General features: G+C 40.1%; 1 protein-coding gene across 1 annotated transcript; it reads left to right on the forward strand.

The window, feature by feature from the left end:
- The first annotated feature begins 272 nt into the window (after positions 1-272).
- Positions 273-20,443, forward strand: LOC124141604 (sodium- and chloride-dependent GABA transporter 1-like). The gene is made up of 14 exons (XM_048383220.1): positions 273-1,057; positions 1,267-1,398; positions 3,560-3,649; positions 5,370-5,646; positions 9,090-9,222; positions 9,373-9,507; positions 9,781-9,884; positions 10,178-10,302; positions 12,880-12,992; positions 13,397-13,528; positions 14,394-14,493; positions 16,307-16,407; positions 16,970-17,143; positions 18,539-20,443. Exons 1-14 carry the CDS (start codon positions 856-858, stop codon positions 18,680-18,682), a joined length of 1,962 nt encoding a protein of 653 aa, XP_048239177.1. The 5' UTR covers positions 273-855; the 3' UTR covers positions 18,683-20,443.
- Positions 20,444-21,250: the final 807 nt, after the last annotated feature.

Consider the following 21,250-nt stretch of genomic DNA (forward strand, 5'->3'; position numbering starts at 1 on the left):
TATGAGAGTATGTAAGACCACATCATTCAAAGTACGTTTATTTCTACCAGAGTTTTAATCGTAGAATACTTGTAATTTTAATTGTTGGCTTAACCTTCAAACAATCACCAGTAGCCAGAGGGATGGTGTAAATCTTGCCGAGTACCATGTAGGTAGCTGAAGTACCGTAAGTCCCCATGGAACCTAGTATGGTGACCTACCTTTGGTTGTTGGTGATCTTTTACCCATTTTTATTTTGTATTGTTATGAATAGTTCAAATTTTATAATGACATGCTAGTTTTAAATATACGTCTGTGACAATCTAGTTATTTTACTATCCTTTGTCGAAAGGTTTTATAGTTCAGTTTTGTGTTTCATTAACATATAACTTGATTTAGTCACGATATGGTTGAAATATTGCCGATGTGACTATAAACTCACTCACTCACTTATAACTTGTATCTAATTCTTTCATCAGTATTTTTTTTTATGATCAGTAACTATTTGTATATAAATTCCTTTTTAGAAGTTTAAAGAATTTCCAGTGATGTGATTGGTTTATTTGCGGTTCACATGACCCGTTCATTTTTCAACAAACATCATTAAGTGATGTTAACAAAGAATAGACGTCACCTTTTGACATTTGCATGATTTTTGACCTGAACTATATATACAACTTCTCAATGTCTTTCATTTCATTTGTTAACATTTTGAACAGAAGAAAGCATGGTCTCATTATTAGTATTTATCATCTACAGAACTGCAGCGTGGCTGGTCGCAGAGCCTTGATGGTCAACAACAAGTAAAACAACATCGTGTAGCTATCTTCATTTGCATTAGTGTGTTTTTAATTGACGACACTCCAAGTCATAACCATGCCCAGCACCGCGGGAGATGTTACAGACCCAACGATTCCTATGGCGACGGGGAATACCCAAGGAGGAGGTAGAAGTGCACCTTTAAGACAGAGAGAATCATGGCATAGACATCTGGACTACATGTTAACAATGGTCGGCTACAGTGTCGGATTAAGCAACCTGCTGAGGTTCCCCTATATCTGCAACAGAAACGGTGGAGGTAAGCGTGATATCCCTCCAGATTACATATTTGCTCTTCTCTATATGTCACTCTTAAATTTAATGTAAATATAAGCTACAAAGAGTCCACTGTATGAATTCAGCTATATCATCAGCAGCATGTGTTTCTGAATGTAAAGTAACGCTATCATTACATCCCTACTGCTTGTGTTTAGTACATTAATAGATACAAAATATACTTTCTTTCAGGAGCTTTCTTGATCCCGTTCATCGTTTGTGTTCTGATCGCTGGGTTCCCAATGTTTTTCCTTGAGTCGGCAATCTCTCAGTTCTCGGGAAAGGCTGCCAAACAAATGTGGAGCTTTTGTCCCATGTTCAAAGGCCAGTGTACATTTCCTATGATTATATACTTGATACTACTGATATATATCGTTTTAATTAAATCTTTATTTAGATATCAGGAGAAAATTATGCATTTCTGGTCTGTGATACTACACGTCTACAAGTTAAAACTGTTTCCGCTCTGTGCGACTTGAAACTGTTTCCGCTCTGTGCTATGATTCTTGTTCCAATGTTTTTTAGTTGGCTGTATGTAGGGAATGGAATACCTTAAACACAACGTCATGTCAGTAAACATTTCAAATGACACGTGTAAATCTGTTATCTTATTAAAGAATTAAAGATTAAAGAATAGTTCACTATGTGAAAGTGAATGCTAGCTATGGAAGTCTGGCAAACTGATTTATACTTCAAACTTTATGTCAAAACTGGATATTCTCAAAATCGTAACATGTGTTCTACAGGGGACTCATTCACAACGCGTTCGTATCTTAGACTCATCGTAAGAGGTTACGGCCATTTGCAAATTCAATTACTTCGATCGTCGCTCTCTTGATAAGGGTGAACTTTCAATAGGTATTTCCCTGTGAAACCCACGAATATTTATTGAAAGGTGAGGACCCTCCATTCTGCATCCCTTGTGAGGAAAGAATCCCGGTCAAGCATGTCCTGCTTGACTGCATTGAAATATCCATCACAAGGGATAAGTATTTCAAAGTATCATCCATCAAGGATCTTTTAAGTCAAATAAGTGCTCTTCTTATCATCGTTTTTTTAAAAGGAATAGAATTAATTGATAAATTAAGATAATATGTATAGTATATAGAAAGTGATTTTTTTGTTTTGGTAGAATGAATTTTTAACTGAGATTGGTAGTGGCTGTATCGTCACAGGGGATAAAAGTATCGTAAAACAATTGTGCCCCTCAGAGGATATGTAAGTCCGGTATCATTCAAAGTATTTTGCCATTTCTCTGTGATTTTAATCGTAGTATTTTTGTTGTTTTAACTGTTTGGCTCATATTTCTGATCATCACCAGTAGCCAGAGGGATGGTGAAAATCCTGCAGGGGTACCATGTAGGTAGCAGAAGTATCGTAAGTCCCCATGGTCCCTAGTTTGGTGGCCTAACTTTGTTTGCTGGTGATCTATAGCTCATTTTTATATTGTATTGTGACATTTAGTGATATCTTTATATGATAACATACTAGTTTTAACGATTAATTTGTGATATTCTAGTTATTTTGCTGTCTATTGATGACAGGGTTTTATTAATTGATAATATATAATAACTTCTCTTCACGATATGGCTGAAATATTGCTGATGTGACGTTAAATTTAACTCACTCACTCATTCACTTTTAAATGGTTTCGTACGGTCTGGTCGGAGATTCTGCGCAGTCCGGGTATTTGGGATGCGGTTGAGGTGGCTGTGGTTGTCCTTTCACGAAGGTGGCGCAGTCGGATGTAGCGATCATGGGCGGGTGTGGTTACTCTTGGTCGTCCCGACTTTGGCCGATCACATGTTGTCCCATGCTGTTGAAACCGATCCCATAGCTTTGTTATGGTGCTTTGTCCTATTAAATGGTCACGACCATCAGGAGAGCATGTTGACAGTTTGATAGCAGACTCTTCCTACAGAATTGAAAAATAACCCATGAGATGTATCTGAATAAAACTAGCACTTATCTCGTCAGTTTCTATGTCACAATGGGGAAATACGACACTTCTGACTCACGTTTTGTGGTGCCATTAACGTGTATGAGGTATTCGTTGTAAAACTGTCTTCCGAACATAATTATAATTTCTTTTTAATAGATCCACTAGAGGTAAGAATGAAATTGACGCTAAGCCAAATTTAATATAGTGTTGGCTGTGTACTACAATCACACTCAGATGACTTAGTTCCCCATTAGTAATGACAAGTGTCATAAGAAAGTACACAGTTTTAATGAAGAAGAAATGGAACACACAGGGGGTCCAAAGACAAAGTCAGTACCTGGAATGACCACTCCTGGTCGCACTGCGTGCCACACAACACCTTCACAAGGACACTATAAGTCTCTGGATAACAGCTTATATCCTAGGCCACTCACGTTGCAGGACAAGTGCGAGCTCTCTAACGTTGGCGATTTAAGAGCGACGTGCAATGCGCTGTCCCAGCGATAGATTGGGGAATAATGTAGGTCCGTTATTCTGTGCCAGGAAGTCCAAAGAAGCACATGCTGTTTGAGCCCTGGCGTTGTCCTGTTGGAAAGTATGTAGCTCTTGGTGTTGACGGAACCAAGGGACAACGTAACGTCTTAAAATGGCGTCCCCGAGTAAACTGCATCAACACGACCTATGCATACATGGAGCTGTGTTCTGTGCCGAAAATTAATACTGCCCAAACCATTACACTTTAATCGCCCCATCAGTCAGCTCACACAATCATCGTTATAACCTACACCAAGGCGACGCCATACCCGTTTACGTCCATCGGGTTTCCCGATGTGAAATTTCGATTCGTCAGAGAAGTGAAAGGCATGCCAGTGTAAAAGCAACCCTTGTTTGTGCCTCAGCGACCATTGTAGACGTGCATTCGGTGCCAAAGTGTCAAAATTGAGCCTACGTAGCTGCGAAAGGCACGTAAACCAGCGGTGCAAAGTCGCCAGCATACAGTATCGGCGCTCCTCGTCGACCTATGATGGCAGCTGCTGCTCTGGACGATGGAAGTGTTAGATCTCGTAGATGAGCCCTCACAATCAGTCGGTCTTCCATGGCTGTTGTCACACGTTGTTACCGTGCGCGTGAATGGCCTCTGGTACGTCCTGTCTGCTGAAATAAGATGTGAAATCTGGTGAAATTCGATATGATGGTACTGTTATGACATCTAAACCTTTCCGTTCCTCAAGTGTCAATATCGGCATTGCATCCTCAGTGCTATTCCACGGCTACAGCGATTATGCGAGTAGCCTTTGAATGCAATCCCCGTGAGTAATGACATTTGTCGTGCTTTGCACGTGTAGAAACGTGTTTTTTGAGAACTGTTTTTTGTTGTATTTTGGTGACGACTCACAACAGCTATCAAACCTGGCAACTGTTTTGGAGCTTCCTGAACTCCTAACTTCTATTTTCATAGTTCTTTTCAAACTATCAGGTCTAGTGGTAGAGCGTCCGCCCGGAGAGCGGATGGTCTGGGGTTCGATTCGCGACCGCGTCATACCAAAATACGTTAAAAGATGATACTTGTTGTTAACCTGTCTGGCGCTCGGCATTAAGGGGCTAAAACAAGGACTGGTCAGCTCAGAGTCAGTATACTGTGTGGGGTATTCATGTTAAACTGCGGCATGGTATCTCAGTGAGCTAGCACTATAAATCGGCATCAGTCCGTACTAGTACAAGCAGCCACACACACACACACACACACGTGCATGCACGTCGCTATATAAGTGCAATAATCTTGGACGCGACGTTAAACCCCATTTCACCTCACCTTCAAACTATCATCATACTTTCATGGATTGATGTTGGTTCGTTTTCAAAGCGAGTCAGTATAACCTTTCTCAGCAACCCACTGACTTCCTTTGTCGCTACAAAAGGTCCAGAACATTCATGAGATAACTGGAATAGTAATAGTTTTGTGAATCGATATACCTTTTCGCAAACAACTGACTTGATCACTGTTTGATTGTAATTTCTAAACACTAGCTCATGATATATTCAGAATCGAACAATCGACTCTGCTTTTAACAGATATGTCCTATGATTATGGAAAGCGTTTTGGCACTTTTATCATTCTAAAGTTACGATGAATTTAATGATGTTCGTAGCGCTACAGATGCTTTGTGAATTGGGTCTCCATAATATAAATTGATAAGAAAGGTTTGATAATTAATATATTTAAATCAGTTGTACACACACTAAATGTTTCGTAAATGTTACCTTATCACGTACATCTTTATACCTTTGTATACACACATAATAAAAGGCAATGTATGCATTATGAAAATCAAGAACGTCTTCTTATATTCAGCAGGGATTGGTATTGGGTCTGTACTTCTTACATTCGGCTATATGCCCTATTACAACCTCTATCTGGCCTGGCCCATCTACTACATGTTGAAGACCTGCTCCAGCGTCCTGCCCTGGACAACATGTGGCAACAGCTGGAACTCCGACCTGTGTGTTGATGATGTGAATGCAGGCAGTAACATGTCAGCCCTGGCGGGGAATACTTCAGATACAATCACTGCAGCCGAGCTGTGGGAAAATGTGACACTGGCTCACACACCTGCCGAGGAATTTTGGCAGTAAGACATCCACCATGATATATGATGGGTGACTGAAAAGTTCTGAGCCTAACTATGAAAGATGTATAGTATACCCTAAAACATACTGTCCTTGCTTATGGTCATCTTCCCGAGGCAAGAGAGTTAACTGACTTTAAAAGTCCAGTTTCCACCCTTGCCGAACTAGGCTGGAATTCCTGGGCTCGATCGCAGCGCCACCACTGGTTATTGCGACTTATGTCCCTTCTAAGCCTCTCCTATGGACCAATCATATGTCACCTCTCGTATCACTTGCATTTGTTTCAAGCAAAATGGCGGCGCCCCCTAAAGACCATCTGATCGATAATCAAGATCTATATTGTGATAAAACGGGTCTTACATCGCGAAGTGCATCAAATCACGCGAGCGCCTTGATTGAAAACATGAACAGATTTGGAAAATATCTGTTGACAACGAGTTGGCAGTGCACATGCTTTGCAAATCCTGCAATCGACCGAAATCTGCACGACAGTTTACGAACCGGATTTCGATTTCGTTGCGCGATTTTGATAGGACTATGCTTAGACTCGTAAGTCCAGACTCGTAAGTCCAGCCAAAATGTAACTCAATTATTCAAGCCTAGTTCGGCAAGGGTGGAAACTGGACTTTTATAGTCAGTTAACTCTCTTTCCTCGGGAAGATGACTTATGGGCTGCAAAATGGCTAAATTATCTACTGCGCTGTCATCACGTATCTAAAACTGAAAGGATTAACTCCAGCCTTCCAACTATTATTCTACATTGCATGACTGTGGCTTTGAACACATTGAACATCCGCCATAATCATCAGATTTGGCAAGGTCAAAAGTATACCTCTTCCAAAACATAAAGTAGGAACTGTCTAGCAAGCATTTTTCTGCTATGTAGGACTCCTTATACCACCAGGCGAATGCCTGCTACAACAGTGCGATCCAGGTGCTCCAACATCATTCCCAGAAGTGTGTCGACATCAGAGGGAATTAACAATAAAGTAATTAGCAACCAACTCCTTGAACGTAAATTTATCATATTTAGGCTCAGAACCTTGCATACATCCCTCGAATGTGATCCATGCAAACATACCATTTCTTCAGTGTTCATAATATATGCCGTCCAGTATATTATTTGAATTAACTGGCTAGCCATTTGAGTTCAAAAGTTCCCATTATTGATAAATACGACTACCTGGTTCTACAATCAAAATAGGAGGATGTAAAGGTATGGTAACACAACGATTTTGTGTTGTGGCATTAGACTTGGTAAGTATTGTTACTTGCTTGATGTTGGTGTTAGTCTGCCTGTGATGATGGCAGGGCCGTGCTGACGTACAGGCATGTGTTACTTCGTGAACGAGGGTCTGCCCTTACAACCCCTCACAAATGAGGGTGATGACAGTGTCCGCCTGTACAATCTCTTACAACACTTGACTCCCTGAATATTATAAGTTCAATTGAACTTGCCTTTTGAGTGACTTATGAAAAACCACGATGAGCACGTATGCAGTGTAAGTTGGATGGATTGTTGACATCAGATTGGGCTTCGTGACTGTACGTTATATTATGAGTCCATCAAACCTGTCATGACAGCTTCAGGCTCAACGGCACGTAGGTATTAAATTTAGAATGTGCGAACAAGTCCCAGCAGCAACTTCATCATCAAAATAATGTCAGGCCAACACATAATGAAGCATATATGTTATTCATCTGTAAATGTGCTTGAATAATAGTTTTAATCGTCGTCCTCAAGTTCACGTTGGTAATACGTCTATTTGAAAGGTCCTTGATTGGATCTTCATTGACGGAATCTGAGTGACGTCTAGATCTATGGTCATCACCAAGGCCAGTTCTCCCAGCCTTAAAACATGGCTGTCCAACGTTTAACAGTGGAATAGCTGGGGCACTCATCCCCATACACACGTGTCATGAATGTTTTGGGCAGTATTTTACTCTGAAGTAAAATAATTGATGACCACTTGGTACTCGTGTCTTCTATTCCTGTGTCCAATTGAACCCCCTATCACGTTCAACTGGTTGTCACTAATATACAAACGGCCTCAACAGACCGTATACGCTTGCAATGAACTTCTTAAACAATTGACTACCTTGACTAGTTCACTTTGGTATGACCTGTAGTTGAAAGCTAGTCACGCTTAGAACTTGTTGACTATGCCCTCGTATTCTCAGCTTAAAGTCATCACAAAAATGTGGTAAACCAGGCTAATATTTGGTTGTTTGTTGTTTGACGCCGCACTCAGCAATATTCCAGCTATATGACGGAGGTCTGTAAATAATCGAGTCTGGACCAGACAATCCAGTGATTGATATCATGAGCATCGATCCACGCAATTGGGATAGATGACATGCATCAAACCAAGTCAGCGAGCCTGACCACCCGATCCCGTTAGTCGCCTTTTACGACAAGCATAGTCACCTTTTACGGCAAGCATGGGTTGCTGTAGACCTATTCTACCCCGTAATCTTCACGGGTCCCTAGGCTAATAAATTGCAAGCGTTTGTAACTACTATTATATAACGTTTCTATCTCTTTATTCTTGTATGAATGAGAAAAGAGAGTTATTGCTGTTTTAAGGAATAGGCTATGTTTGAATTTATTTTGTGATTAGTTCTGTCTAAAAAACTGTCTATGATATACGGGAATAATATAAGTGTGTTTATATAGTATAGCTCAATGACTCTTTGTCATAAAATTTGTTTTATATCCAGATATTATTTTGGATATGCTACACTTCTGTAATCTGGAAGACATCCCATTCTTACGAACAGGGAAGGAACACTATTACATGTAAAGTCTGTTTTTATTTTTGTGTAACACCTTACACCAGTAAATTCATGTTAGGTAAATTTATTTCTGTTATTAGTTAAGTACACATGTGTACCAAAATAACCTGGTACCTATTTATGTGCATGTATGCATTTTGTTGGAGATTTATAATATTTTTCCATTTAACATTATATATGAATAATTATTATATCGACTTGGTTCTTACATTAATTATTATACATTATAACACATAATAGTGAGTGAGTATGGTTTTACGCCGCTTTTAGCAATATTCCAGCAATATCACGGCGGGGGACACCAGAAATGGGCTTCACACATTGTACCCATGTCGGGAATCGAACCCGGGTCTTCAGCGTGACGAGCGAACGCTTTAACCACTAGGCTACCCGACCGCCCCTAACACATAATAAAAAGGTTAGATCTGTTGGTCATGTAAAACGGGTTGTACTATTGTGTTGTTGATGACTTGATTATGTGTACTGTTAATATTACTAATTATTCCTTTAACATGTTTCAGGGTGTAAAATATTGACGAAATATAACGCCTCACACCCGTAGCTACACATAAACGCAATCTTATGATATCGTCGGAATCGCAGAGATTTCTTATGGTTATTGAAACGAATTAGTGACTTTTATTTACAGGTACAATGTACTGAGCATCTCTAGTGGTATAGATGACGTTGGAGCTGTACAGTGGCACATAGTTGGATGCCTGTTTGCTTCATATGTACTGGTCTTTCTATGCCTAATTCGTGGAATCAAGTCTGCTGGCAAGGTAAGACAAATAAAAAACACTAAACTGAAAGACACGACTCATGTTCTGCAGAATGGTATGTTTACGATGTACGTTTATGAACATATGATTTCTTTTTCAAACATATGTCAGGAAAATGTTCTAAAACTTTCTTTGGAAATATGTTTAAAGGTTGTCTATGTGACCGCACTGCTGCCATACATTCTTCTTGTCTCCATCTTTATCACGACGCTGCTTAAACCTGGAGCTACAGACGGCTTACTATACTACTTCGTACCGGATTTCTCACAACTACTTGACATACAGGTATTTCGACACTTGAAATGCAGGTGAGTTAGTAGCATCAACACCTGAAATGAAGGTGTGTTACTAGCTTCAACATTTGAAATGCAGGTGAGTAAGTTGTGTCGACACTTGAAATAAATGAGTGTTAGATGCATAAACATTTGAAATTTGTTATACATTTCCGACACAATCGGACTAACTGACATTGATATGTCAACTGCACAACACGTAAAATCCCAATGTATTTCCACTCTATGTTGTCGAAAAATTCGTTTCAGTGTTGACACGTTTCAGGTGTGGCTGGAAGCGTGTTTGCAGGTATTTTTCTCACTGGGACCTGGATGGGGAATGATTAGTACCGCTGCAAGCTACAAAAAGTTCAACGAACCTTGTCTCAGGTGAGTAGGAATTATGTCATTGGTTGGAAAAAACAAGTCACAGAGCTTTGCTAAATGTCTCCCTGATGAGGCTTTAAGATAAGCACAAAAATGATGCAGGTCGAGGACATTTAACTGCATTTATCTTGAAAACTTATTACTGTAATACTGTCTTTATATATATACAAAGGGATACTACAACATATCCATGATTCTTAAGCTCTTAATTCGCTAAACAGGACGATTCCTTGGGAATGATATTATATTCTAATTTTCGAGGTTTGTAATAAGAATTACATAATACAAATTCACAGAGATTGCCTCATACTGACCATAGTATCAGAGGGAACCAGCATCTTTTCTGGTTGCGTGACGTTTGCTGTTCTTGGGACAATGGCACAGAAAACGGGTGTCCCTATTTCCGAGGTAGTTTCGACAGGTAGGTAATATTTTATTGATACAAACATATTCAACAACGTTTATATTCTAACTACTAATGAAAGATGGGATCAGTAAACCAACAACCTAACAAACCGAAAATAACCATTAGTTGAGAAGTAAGAACCTATCATTTGAACTATTGTCTTTGTTCCTGAACAACCATTAAATATCCTGCTTTATTCCCAAAGTTGAAGCACAATATCTAAATTCTGGGTCAGAAAAAGAAATATACTCCATACTCGATGATATCAATATTATCAAAAGTCAAAACCTGTAGCAGATTCTCGCTTGTCATTTGACTCACCAACACTAACACCATCATATTGAATTACCAAATGCAACAGGGGGATTTGTGGACTGTGACTTGAGAAAGTTATACAATATTTATAAAAACTGTCGACGAAGGACAGTATAATAACTAGCAATATATCACGGATTGACCTAAAACTCGTTGTAGAACATTAAAAATATTTCATTATTGAGGTACGACACAATATAAAAAAAGGCTATAGATCGCCAGCAACAAAGTTAAAATCACCTTACTGGGGACCCAGGGGACTTACGGTACCTCTGCTACCTGCATGGTTCCCCAGCAGGATTTACACTTCCCCAAGTTACTGGCGATTGTTGCGAGTTTAGCCAGAACTTAAAAGTGAACAAATATTCTGCAGTTAAGATGGAGGTAAATAAAAATATACTTTGAAAGAGGTGGTCTCAGGGGGACAACAATTTTACTCTACTTCTGGACCGCCTCCGTGGTCTAGTGGTAGAGCGTTCGCCCGGAGAGCGGAAGGTCCGGGGTTCATTCCCCGACCGCGTCATACCAAAATACTTTAAGATGGTACTTGTTGTTACCCTGTCTGGCGCTAGGCATTAAGGGGCAAAAACAAGGACTGGTCGGCTCGGAGTCAGTATACTGTGTATGAGTGGGGTATTCATGTTAAACTGCGTCATGGTTTCTCAGTAAGCTAGCACTATAAATCGGCATCAGTCCGGACTAGTACAAGCAGCCACACACACACACACACACGTGCATGCACGTCGCTATATAAGTGCAATAATCTTGGACGCGACGTTAAACCCCATTTCACCTCGCCACCTTACTCTACTTCAACCCCCGTCGAGGGTTTAGCCACTCACAATCTCAGTTATTAATTATGCACTACCGACTTATAAGATACATAAGTTTTTACATCAAAATGTGTGAATGAGTTCTATATTTTTTAAAAAGTTAATGAATAAACATTAAATAACAAGGCTAAAAAGGTCCTTAACGGTTTTGACACTGAAATAGTTATCCCTTGTGATGGAAAAACCAATACAGTCAAGAAGTCGAGAGTGTGAACTTCAACAACCCAGAAAACATTCTTTGTACTCTAAATTATTGATTGTGATGTATGTGTCTTATGTGAAAAGTGAAAAGAACAATTTATCGGTCTGACAGAATGCCTAAGAGTCAGAATGAGAGTCCACAAGGACCTGCTTGACCGTGTTGACATTTCCATCACACAGGATAACTATTTCAAGTTTCTTCCATAATCAGATTGCTCAGAAGTGCTCCTTTAATTAAACGAAATTGAATTAATTGATAAATTTCGATGTATAAATATATGTTTTTTTACAATTTGGTTATATGTGATGACTAACTGAGAATGTTACTGGCTGTGCCCTTTCTGGGGGTTGAAGTAGCGTACATTTATTGTACCCCCTGAGAGGGTATGTTAGCCCACTCACTCACAGTATTTGTGTACCAGTGTTTTAACAGAAGACTATTTATTTGTCTTAACCTATGGGTCAAAAATGCAACCTTGTCCATAATCATCAGTGACTAAAGGGATGGTGTAAACCCTGCTGGAGCACTATGCAGATGGCAGAGGCACTGTAAATCCCAATGGTATCTAGTGTGGTGGCCTAACTTTGGTTGATGGGGATCTATAGCCCGTATTTATATTGTATTTTTTAATCTATCATGATCTTTCATGGTTAAATGCTAGTTTTAATAGTGAGTGAGTTGGATTTAACGCTGCTTTTAACATTATTCTAGTTATTTCACGGCGTGTCAGCTTAATGTTGGAGGAAAGCCCGAACTGATGCAGGTCTCTGACGTTTAGTTTTAATATAAATCTGTGAAACTCTGGTTGTTCACTGACCTTTGTTGAAAGGTTTGTATATGGTTATTATTATTCATGTATAAATTGTTCTTGTCACTATATGGCCGAAATATTGCCGATGTGAAGTTAAATTTCAACTCACTCACTCACATGCACTTTGGCAAACATCGTTCGTAAAAGGCAAAGTTATTAAGAACAAGGTGAACAAAACTAGACAGGAAGATGAATCTACGATTCAGGACTGCCAGGTACACATTTAAATCTAGGCCAAGATGTACAAAGTACTCATAGTATGTGCATTGACACATAGTTTCTCTGAAACTAAAATCTTTATTCATTGAATGCCAGAATATTCACAAATAATACCTGTCAACAACTTGAATCAAGCTTGCCATTTTACACTATGTTCTTTATACCCTTGGGTAGATATGTTTTCTACAGATAAATCTTTTTTTCTACTTAAGGTCCCGGTTTAGGATTTGTAACCTATCCAGACGCTCTAGCACAACTTCCATTGCCGCAGCTGTGGTCATTCATGTTCTTTCTGATGTTGTTGATGGTTGGTTTAGATTCGGAGGTACGAAAGAATAACAGTAAAATGTTGTTTATATGTATATCTTAGGTATCTGAAGGCCATAGGATTCGTGAAGGTCCTAGTTAGAATTAGTCGTCATCAACCAATGCTTGTGGTAAGAGTCGAGTGACGGTAGTCAGACTTGGATGCTCATGATGCGAATCACGAGATTGTCTTGTCCAAGTTCGTTTATTTACAGACCGCTGTCATGTAGCTGGAATAGTGCTAAGAGCGGCGACAAACAAACGAGTCCACAGACCATAAGGTCAGTTTAGTTTATGGATTCCAGTTTCACTGCATTCAGATGGACGTCCCCGTTGTTGAGAACTGTAAAATTACTTGAGTAAACACATGTAAAGCGAAGATGTGACTCCCCTGTAACATAACAATACCTTCATCTCTTCCAGTTCATGGGCGCTGAGGTAGTCATTACTGCTTTGGTTGATCAGTACCCACGACACTTGGGCAAGAGGAGGATGCTGGTAACAGCAGGAGTTTGCTTTATATCATTTCTTCTTGGAATCGTTTTCTGCACGCAGGTGATTATACAGTTTACGTTATACAATGTATGACACACAGGATGTATTGAGTCGAGGAATAACCAGGGGGAATAATAGGACGTTGTAGATGAGATGATGTTGCTAATCAGGAACACTGTTTTAGTTCCCCAACGCATCACATATGAAGTAGAAGCAGAACGATGTATATAGCAACCAGGGGAACTTGAGCACTAGAAGATGTAGTAGCAGCAGCACTGGTTTAAGTAAAAGTAGTATTTGTTTGTTTGTTGTTGAACGCCGCACACAGCAATATTCCAGCTATATGACGGCGGTCTGTAAGTAATCGAGTCTGGACCAGACAATCCAGTGATTGATATCATAAGCATCGATCCACGCAATTGGGATCGATGACATGCATCAACCAAGTCAGCGTGCCTGACCACCCGATCCCGTTAGTCGCCTCCTTCGACATACATAGTCGCCTTTTGGGCAAGCATGGGTTCCTGAAGACTTATTCTACCCCGGATTTTCATGGGCCAGTGAAAAAAGTAGTAGAAGAAGAAGCGCCAGTGGTAGAAGCATGTGCAGTAGTTATAACATTGTTTGTCGTGGGAGGCGACTGAATGGATTGGGTGGTCTGGCTCGGTGATTTGGTCGATGCATTCCATCGTATCCCGATTGTGTGGATCGATGCTCCTAATCCCCATCACGGGGTTGTCGGGTCAAGACTTGCTATTTTACCGAACATCGTCCTATAGCTGTGATATTACTGAGTGAGTCATAAAACAAACAAGGCAAATGAACTTACACAAGTAGAATGGGGAAGACAACATAGTTGAAGCGGTATTCCAGAATAATGTATAACAATTACCTCGTGTGACCATACACCCTTGACTTATTGCAGGGAGGGCCGTACATGTTCCAGCTGTTAGACTGGTATGAAGCCTCTCTTGCACCCATGGTTTTCTGCACATTGGAGTGTGTTGCAGTGGGGTGCATATATGGTTCGTATACACGTTATCACACAATACTACCAATAGTCCATGCAGGAAGCAAAGGCACTGTCAGTACCCATGTTCCCTGGTATAGTGATCTCCTTTCAGTGACAGACGATCTCTAGCCCATTTTCATATTGTGTTGTTCATTAATACTTACTGCTTTGTAATATTCTCAACTAGTTTAAAATCAATTCTGTGATATTCTAGTTATTGTACTGTCCATCGTTGACAGGTTTTTATTTAGTCTAAATAAACTGACGTCGAAAAGAAACTTTACCATCTGAAAATATAAATTTCAGACAAAGTATAATCTTTTTTTCGATGAAACACATAACCTAAATACAACAACAGTGTATGCAGAAAATGTTAATAGTCTGTTACATGTTTGCGAGATAACACGCGAAAAAGTGAAAAACACGTGCACCACGGACAACTGCTAATGCACGTGCGGGTAAGGGTATAAAACGATGGCAACGGCAAGTCAGACTTCCACAGTGATAAAAAAACACAAAAGAAATGCCACGACTCACAGTCGAACAACGTGAACGATCCTTGGGTATGGTACGGATGGGAGCCACCCACGCCCATATTGCACGAACCTTCGGTTGCTCCCGTGTTGCCGTTACCAACTTGATGCAACGTTACAGACAGACAGGGTTGACCGCTGACAGGCCAAGAACAGGCAGACCCAGGGTGACCACGCCCCATGATGACCGGTACTTGCGTACCTTGCACCTCCGAAATCGCTTCCTGACAGTGACGTCATCGGCGACAAATGCCTTAGGTCACAGGGTTAGTCGACAGGCAGTGGCCAGGAGACTCAGGGCTCATGGAATCAGGGCTTTTAGACCATACAGAGGACAGCTATTGACAGCGCAACATCGTCGTCTGATCTTGGCCCCTCCAAGAAGAATGGCGTCAAATCCCACGTCATCAGACGACTGACTTTTTCCGTGCGTCGAAGAGTTTTTGCGTGTATTGAGGCATTTGGTGGTCACACACGCTACTAATGACTTGTTATTGACCGTGAGCGATTGTTCATATACTCTGCCTATTGGCCATGGTTCTGAAAGCTCGAGTTTTGTACCACACCCTACTTTTGGGGGCTCTGACGTCATTCTCGGTCGCGGTATGATTGTCATTTTCAGTGTTAATTATGTTGATATATTGATCTTCTCAATACACTTTACTTCATGCATGTATGTTTTGTTGTTTTTGAGCAAGAGTGATTTCAAACTCTGGTAAAGTTTCTTTTGACGTCAGTTTATGTGTTTCATTAATGTATAACTTCTCGTCACGACATAGCTGAAATACTGCCGATGTGACTTTAAATATTGACTCACTCACTCACTCGTCACGATATGCCTGAAATACTGCCGATGTGACATTAAATATTTACTCACTCACTCAATACTACAAATATGTGCTAAATAACGACAATTCCTGAAGACTAGCATAAGACAAGACGAAGCAATTATAACGCCATATAGTACAGAGACTGACAGCCATTCCTGAAGACTAGCATAAGACAAGACGAAGCAATTATAACGCCATATAGTACAGAGACTGACAGCCATTCCTGAAGACTAGCATAAGACAAGACGAAGCAATTATAACGCCATATAGTACAGAGACTGACAGCCATTCCTGAAGACTAGCATAAGACAAGACGAAGCAATTATAACGCCATATAGTACAGAGACTGACAGCCATTCCTGAAGACTAGCATAAGACAAGACGAAGCAATTATAACGCCATATAGTACAGAGACTGACAGCCATACATGACAATACCTAAACTTCAAACTTATTTCTATCAGGAATCAGACGAATGAGCAATGACGTTGAGATGATGCTTGGAAATCGACTGTCACCACTTGTGAAGATTCTCATAGTTTTTGTGACACCAGCAACCTTGACAGTGAGTGCTACATGATAAAAGAACATTATTTATTCTTGTAGTATTGATGTAAGGCATTAGTAGTGCCCACGATACTATGCATGGCAATTTGTATCTGATATTGACCCAAGCAATCTGTTAACATGGAGATGTACCAAAAGTTAAATTTCCTTATCACATTTCAATAAAAATGCAGCAATTCATATGTTTGTTGTTAAACGCCACACTCGACAATATTCCAGCTATATGGCGGCGGTCTGTACATTATCGAGTTTGTAAACGATGTTTCAAACTATATGACGGGGGTATGTAAGATAATCGAGACTGGACCAGACGATCCAGTGATTGACATCATAAGGATCGATACACGCGATTTGGAGACAAAGATATGCATCAACCAATTCATCGAGGCTGACCACCCGATCTCGTTAGTCGCCACTTATGACAAGCATAGGGGCCAATGCATACGAAACAATGTTGTCTAATGTTGCAATATGAAAACACCAACTACACCTAAAACTGTATTCTGAACAATGTTACAATTACACCTTTGTCAATTGTGTTCTCGATATTGTTGTTTCAGGCAGCTTTAATCCTAACCCTCCTCCGCTACCAGCCACCGACCTACGGCAAGTACCAGTTCCCCAGCTACGCCAGTTTAATCGGCTGGATCATTGCCGTGATTCCACTTCTACCTCTACCCGTCTACATGTTCATGACTGTCAGGGAGCACATGGCAACACACTCCCTGAAGAAGGTAATATATGTCTGTGTATTATTTGGACTTGCCTCGTCGATTTCCTTAGATCTTCTCCTGAATTAAGGACGGCGCTAGACGGTTCCTTTTATCAAATATTATGGTCTAATTGCTGATGTTATCAATTGAAAAGTCATCTTTAGCTTACTTCAGCAAGGTGAATTGTGCACATAGGTCTGGATATTTATTCAGTACTAGAATTATTGTGTGACTGCTTTTGCTCACCTGTAGGACAGATTCAAGTTTAATTGTACATAATATATAAATAGAAGCCCCCAAACTCTTTCCATAATATGAGAAATCTCTACTCAAAGCAGAATCAATTGCACGGCTCTGACTATCACATGAGTATGTGTTCACGAACTACTATAAAAAAGTGAGTATACCAGGTGTTCGCGGAAAGGTCGGGAAGGCTTTGCATCTACGTCAGAGATCTAGAACTGAATGTGTCAGTACAACTTACGAGTTATACATGTCTGTTCGTGGCGAGAGCGGTACATGGTATGTTACATAGTTCTTAACATTCATTATTTAAGTAGGGTAGGAGTAACCTATTTGGGTAAAGCATTGACTCGCTGTCGAGATTTAAATTTCTAACATGTTAACAACCCTTATATTGGTGATCCTTGTAATGATATGACTGGATTAAGCCTTGGCTACCATCCAACACTTTTTGGGAGCATTAGATGACAGTGCCAGGCTACGATGGGATCACATTTGTACTATTGACAGTTGTTTTTCTAGACAATCATTTTGTGGTCGCCAGATTTGATCAGATACTCTCATTTTGAAGGGTGATCTGTGTGATTATTGGTGATGTGTTGTTTGTTGGCATTGTGTAGCACATAACATTGAACATGTCTTCACGCAAGTCTTTAGGTATTGTAACAGATTCACACGATTTGACGTATTACTATTTAAACTGGACATTCTTAGCAAACCTTGAGTAGTATAGTTACATGGTTTAAGAAAAAGCATGCACACAGCTCAAGTGAGTCACAACCATCATCGTCAAAAGGTTGTAGGTCATATGTTTCATCATTGCAGTTTCTTGCCAATAAATCTTATACCCCAAAATTTAAACTGAAGGTAAAGTTGTTATGATTTTAGATCGGTCAGTGGACGCAAGGTCGCGGTTACATGATAATGACCAACTGGTATAGGAAACCTATTCAAATTAAATCCAAATCAGCATGAGTAGATCTTAAGCTTTATCAAAGGATATCCAACGGACAGAAACAAGTACACTCATTATTACATTTCAAAATGAAAGGTGTTCAATCTGTTGATGACTAAAACTCCTGAAGTTGAGAACGAATCTGACATGTTTACCCGAGGCCTAGCTGGACCGTTGCGTGCAGTTATAGTGTAACTGTGATTTTGTTCCATCTGCAGAGTGTGAATCTTGCCTTGAGTCCTGACGATGACTGGGGTCCTGCTGACGACAGATATGGGGAGGAGTACATGATGAATTCACAGCCAGAAAGCCTCCCATCAAGGCTAAGATCATGGATCTGTTCAAACAATGAAACAACGTGATTTCTCGTGGATTTATGGGGTTTATGTGCTTTGTGTCTACACACATTATTTACTGACAATATTCGCTAATCGCCATTATATGTAACGCACGGTTGATTTGTTACTTCTGTGGCCTGGACATCTAAGGCGCTACAATTCACTGTTAAGACGTGCCAGGACCTTATAATCGCTGGTTCGAATCTCATTTGCACCCTTATTATGATTTTGGGTTTATCAGCACCATACCCATACCCATGTTCAAGGTTCATTGGAGTAGATCCGATGTTAGACGTTCACTGCCTAGGACTTTTGATCTAACATCAAGCTGACATGGCGTGATATAACTGAAAGAGCGTCAAGAGCAGCAATAACTCAAGGTGTGGTGAGGTTAAATGGGCCGTAACGTCGCGTCAGTTGCCAGGATACACTATTCATGAGTTTGAATCTCACAATATACATGTTGGTTATAATTCTTGGTTCGTCAGCAGATTAAACATATAAAAAGGATTCACTGAAGTGGTCAATGACAAAGAGCTGTCTCTCTTCTTTTGCATCAGATCTCGGATGTAACATCTGATCACTGGTGTATAATCGCTGTATGGAATTTGAAGTGGTGTCACAGATTTGTTGAGAGCTGCTTTAGCTGCAGCATCAGCCATTGTGTTACAAATTATTCCAACATGGCTGGGCAACCAACAACATACACTGTCGTATTGGCCAGTAGCAAGATCATAATATAATTCAACAATTTCTAATAAAAGTGGATGATGACATGCATTATTTTGAATGGCCTGATGACATGAGAGAAAGTCAGAAAAGATGATTATTTGTTTGTATTTAGATTGGTGATTAATGTATTCAAGGGCTGTTAAAATAGCTTTGGATTCCGCTGTAAAAATGGAACATGCATCTGGTAGTCTTGACGAGAATGTTTTCGATCCAATGACAGTGGCGCTAGCAACTGCACCACCATCTTTGGAACCATCTGTAAATATAGATCTGTAAGTATTGTAGGTATTTCGTAACTGATGATATTGCTGCTGATACATCAGTGGATTTGTTTCTGATTTCTTCAGTTTTGTTAATTCAAGATGTACCTGTGGTTTTACGAGTTGCCACGGGGGAGACGACAGTATTCTTTGGATGAGAAACCAGTAGCGGAGTGGCAGACACAGATGTGTTGAAGATGCGCGGAAAAGTCGGCATGACAATGCCAATATGTTTGACAGATTTAATTATCTGCATGAGGGCTGTTTCAGGAAAGAAGACAGGGCCGTACTTACATGGACCTATTAGTTTGTAGTTGTTGGATTATCAACGCCGTGTTGCACTGAAACTAGGCCTTGGGTGTTTTTTGTACGACATGTTTATGCATGTTCTAGCTGTCAGAGTGTTTCACGTACACCTTTTTAGTAATTTGTATGCATTATATATTGTTATTGATGTCGTGTCAACTATAAACATATGGCTGTAATAAATTCGCAAACATTTTTTTACAAATTGTAATATTTACTTCTACAAGTTTTTCGTTTCCGAATAATAAGCGAATTTTAACCCAAAGTAGCTACGGTCGTGTGGTAATCTGGCTGCATGTGTATAGACGACCGCGGAAGGTGCGAGCCGTTCTGACAAAATGGCCGAAGATTCAGCTGTACGAGGGCGACCTATATGTAGGCGAGTCTAGAAAAGATAATCCAGAAAGCAAATGTGTATGAATGATTCCACACCGGTGATTCCGATATGATTGTTGGTTTGTTGTTTTACACCGCACTCCGCTATTAATATTCCAGCTATATGACGGCGGTCTGTAAATAATCGAGTCTCGACCAGACAATCCAGTGATTGATATCATGAGCATCGATCCTTGTAATTTGGATCGCTTACATGTATCAACCAAGTCAGCGAGCCTGACCACTCGATCCCGTTAGTCGCCTTTTACGACAGGCATGGGTTGCTGAAGATTATATGAGCTACGAAAAGAGATGGCATGGCACATAAAGTGATATACATTGAGGATGTACTGTTTGTTTGTTGTTTAACGCAACGCGCGGTCAGCAATATTCCAGCTATATGACGGCGGTCTGTAAATAATCGAGTATGGACCAGACAATCTGGTGATTGACATCATGAAGATCGATCCACGCAATTCGGAAACGATGACACGCATCAACCAAGTCAGCGAGCCTGACCACACAATACCGTTAGTCGCCTCTTACGAATAGCATGGTCTCCTTTAACGGCAAACCTGGGTTGTTGACATATTCTCCCCCGGATCTTCACGGGTCGGAGGAAGTACTCGGACATAGGGCTATTTGTTTCTAACAGGACACTTGTTTAATCTTTCCGACCAAGAAACATGTCAACGATATGTCAAACTCATCATATATTTCTGTAAAGGATATTTTCAAGTTATATCAAAGACTTTCTATATCATGTCTGTAGTATGAAAATAATCTAACCATGAGGGGTTTTTTTTAAACAAAGTACATGTATATACAAAGTTTCATTTACAATAATCAAACAGTACACACAATCACGTTTTTGTTTAAATCACTTAACCAGTGCCTCAGATCGTATATTGAAGTGATT

Source organism: Haliotis rufescens, unplaced genomic scaffold (genome assembly GCF_023055435.1).
Source record: "Haliotis rufescens isolate VD_foot unplaced genomic scaffold, xgHalRufe1.0.p SCAF_46, whole genome shotgun sequence".
In the NCBI taxonomy this organism is placed as follows: domain Eukaryota; kingdom Metazoa; phylum Mollusca; class Gastropoda; order Lepetellida; family Haliotidae; genus Haliotis; species Haliotis rufescens.

Excerpts from the sequence above, each read along its gene's own strand:
- LOC124141604 (XM_048383220.1), top strand. The coding sequence starts at position 856 with ATGCCCAGCACCGCGGGAGATGTTACAGACCCAACGATTCCTATGGCG. Across the intron at positions 9,508-9,780 it reads CACAACTACTTGACATACAG|GTGTGGCTGGAAGCGTGTTT; the intron begins GTATTTCGACAC and ends GACACGTTTCAG. Across the intron at positions 9,885-10,177 it reads TTCAACGAACCTTGTCTCAG|AGATTGCCTCATACTGACCA; the intron begins GTGAGTAGGAAT and ends ACAAATTCACAG.